The following is a 2,921-nucleotide window of genomic DNA, read 5'->3' on the forward strand; positions in this document are numbered from 1 at the left end:
TGAGGGGTCTCCCCACCCTCCTTGGACTCAAATCACATCACCAGCCACCCTCTCCCACCACTGGAACACCTGCACAAGCCTCAGACAGGTGCACATTACCATAAAAGTCAGTTTTTTTTCCAATGGTGACCTGTGTTCACCTGACTGAGTACCTGTGTTGGACTTTCTGTACAAATTGGCAATTTTTACCGGGTAATCGTTTACAGGGGTGCTGTAAAGGATTACCAGAGCCTTTTTTCAGCAGTCTCACTCATTCCTTGCACAGCTTGCTCCTCCAACTCATGAGGGGTCTCCCCACCCTCCTTGGCCTCACATCACATCACCATGCACCCTCTCCCACCACTGGAACACCTGCACAAGCCTCAGACAGGTGCAGATTAGCATAAAAGTCAGTTTTTTGTCCAATGGTGACCTGTGTTCATCTGACTGAGTACCTGTGTTGGACTTTCTGTACAAATTGGCAATTTCTGTCGGGTAATCGTTTACAGGGATCCTGTAAACGATTACCAGAGCCTTTTTTTAGCAGTCTTACTCATTCCTTGCACACCTCTCTCCTCCAACTCATGAGGGGTCTCCCCACCCTCCTTTGCCTCACATCACATCACCATGCACCCTATCCCACCACTGGAACACCTGCACAAGCCTCAGACAGTTGTAGAAGTGCCTAAAAGTCACTTTTTTTTCCAATGGTGACCTGTGTTCATCTGACTGAGTACCTGTGTTGGACTTTCTGTACAAATTGGCAATTTCTCTCGGGTAATCGTTTACAGGGGGCCTGTAAACGATTACCAGCCTCTTTTTTCAGCAGTCTCACTCATTCCTTGCACACCTTGGTCCTCCAACTCATGAGGGGTCTCCCCACCCTCCTTGGACTCACATCACATCACATGTTACTCAAAATGACCACTCAAACACCAACATGTTACAAACAAGCCTGCAACTTAGGAGACAAAAAAAATGACGACATTCTGAAATCGATAAACCCTCAACTGATAATAACAATGGTATTGAATAGATAAAATATGAGACCAATTCAAACCAAAACTCAAATTTTATTTCATTGAACCAAATCGGATACATTGAACATTGTTTTCTTAATCTATTTACAATGATTACAATTTTCATTACTTTCCAAATAACATTTTCAATCAACTAAATACACAGATCACTCATTTTTTATTCTAAGCACTACGGTCCCGGTGTATGGAGTCCTAAGTGCTCTTCCCTTGTAACGCCTTCGTGATCCAACCCTAACATACGTCTTCAAAGGTTGTTCATTTCTGTCAATGTCAGTAGGGGATACAAAACCAGTGTTCACAGATGGTTCTGTACGAGGCACACTTTGTCCAACGTCATCTTTATTTTGCCTTCTTGCCTTCTCTTCAGCCAATTGTGCCTCCAAAGTTGCAACCCTCCTTTTAAGTTCTTCAATTAGAAATTCTTGTTCATCTAAGGCACGCATAAAAGTTTCTCTGCGAATTCTTTTTTGTTCCTTCTTTCCTCTTGCTTTAGCATCCTTTCTTTTAGGTGTTGGTCTGTTTTCCTCCTTATCCTTCGTTGAAGGACCACCATAAACATCGTCAACAACCTGAAATTTAACAACACATTACAGATTACACAACTTTGGTCAATATATGAAAACATAACAAAACTTTCGATAACAAACAACTTACCAAACCTGTCTCCATACACCGTTTAACGAACTTGTCTCCAACACTTATATTCATCCAATGCAATATTCGTGGAAATTTATCAATAGGACCTTTTGGTGGAACAAACAGCTCAAAAAACCATACCTAAGACAAATAAATCATCTTAACTTGTAACAAACTTAATTCAAATAACAATTTAAGTAAGTACATCAAATACTATTAATTACCTGCAGCATGTACACACAACCGTTGACGTAAACGTTTGAAATACCTTTGCCTTTCTTCAAGCCTTTTGAAGCTTTGCACAAACTATGTAACAGAAAACGATAAACTAGACTACCCCAACAATAACTACCCAAAGCACTTAAGTTGTCAACAACATTAAACATTACGGGAAACACTTTCCCGCTACGTTTTGGAAATAAAATCTCACTTATCCCTACCAGGAGGTAAAGGCTACAAAAATGAGAACAAGGAATCTTCTTCTTTTTGTTTTCGCATTAGAATTTTGTATATTGAATTCAATTCCTTTGTTCCTTTGCCTATGTATTTCACACATTCACTATTGCCCACCTCTTCCTTTAAGTTAATGTTTGCACCATCTGTACTCAGTCCCAACCCTAAATAAATATCATTTTCATTTATATTCAAAACTTTATTCCCAACTATAAAACCACTACTACAGTCGTCCCACTTACCCAATAACTCACTCAGTATATTTCTACCTACTTTAACATTGACATTCACATCTAAAAACCAAGCAAATGGAGTTGTCGCAATCAATGATCGATGCTCCTTTGTTAAGCGTTCGTTCAAAGTACATATATACTTTGTCGAAAAAGAGTGACGAACACTCAACTGCATAAACCAAAATCAAATCATCAAAACAACGAAACCCAATAACCCAAGCACCACAACACAACGATACGAACCCCAAACATTAACCCAAATCAAATAACCATGCTACGAGATGCCCAAACCGAATAACCAAGCTACGACATGGAATGGAAAACCACTTACCTTAGTCGTCGGACAATCGTCACCGGAACTTGCCATTACGCACGATAATAGGAGACCAAACTGGCCGGAGACAACACGATGCAAATGGAACGAAGCGAGACGAAACGCGACCTTCGACCTCTGAAACGCGACCTTCGACCTCTCAAGAGAACGGACCTTCGTTTGCAATGGAACAGAGAAAGGGAAAGGGGTATTTTAGGATTTTCACTCAAAATAAGGGTTACGGTCATACGTTTTAAAAAAAAAAAA

General features: G+C 40.4%; 1 protein-coding gene across 1 annotated transcript; it reads right to left on the reverse strand.

The window, feature by feature from the left end:
• Positions 1–596: 596 nt before the first annotated feature.
• LOC128194449 (uncharacterized) lies at positions 597–2,136 on the reverse strand. Its single transcript, XM_052870064.1, has 4 exons — positions 1,880–2,136; positions 1,674–1,796; positions 1,260–1,588; positions 597–633 (listed from the first exon to the last, which is right to left on the reverse strand). The coding sequence occupies exons 1-4, from the start codon at positions 2,039–2,041 to the stop codon at positions 597–599; spliced, it is 651 nt and encodes a 216-aa protein (XP_052726024.1). The 5' UTR covers positions 2,042–2,136.
• Between the last annotated feature and the right edge of the window lie 785 nt (positions 2,137–2,921).

The sequence above is a fragment of the Vigna angularis genome, chromosome 10 (assembly GCF_016808095.1).
Source record: "Vigna angularis cultivar LongXiaoDou No.4 chromosome 10, ASM1680809v1, whole genome shotgun sequence".
NCBI lineage: Eukaryota > Viridiplantae > Streptophyta > Magnoliopsida > Fabales > Fabaceae > Vigna > Vigna angularis.

Excerpts from the sequence above, each read along its gene's own strand:
- LOC128194449 (XM_052870064.1), bottom strand. The coding sequence starts at position 2,041 with ATGTTTAATGTTGTTGACAACTTAAGTGCTTTGGGTAGTTATTGTTGG. Across the intron at positions 1,589-1,673 it reads GGTGTATGGAGACAGGTTTG|GTTGTTGACGATGTTTATGG; the intron begins GTAAGTTGTTTG and ends GTTAAATTTCAG. Across the intron at positions 634-1,259 it reads AATGAACAACCTTTGAAGAC|GTGTTCCAGTGGTGGGATAG; the intron begins GTATGTTAGGGT and ends AGGCTTGTGCAG.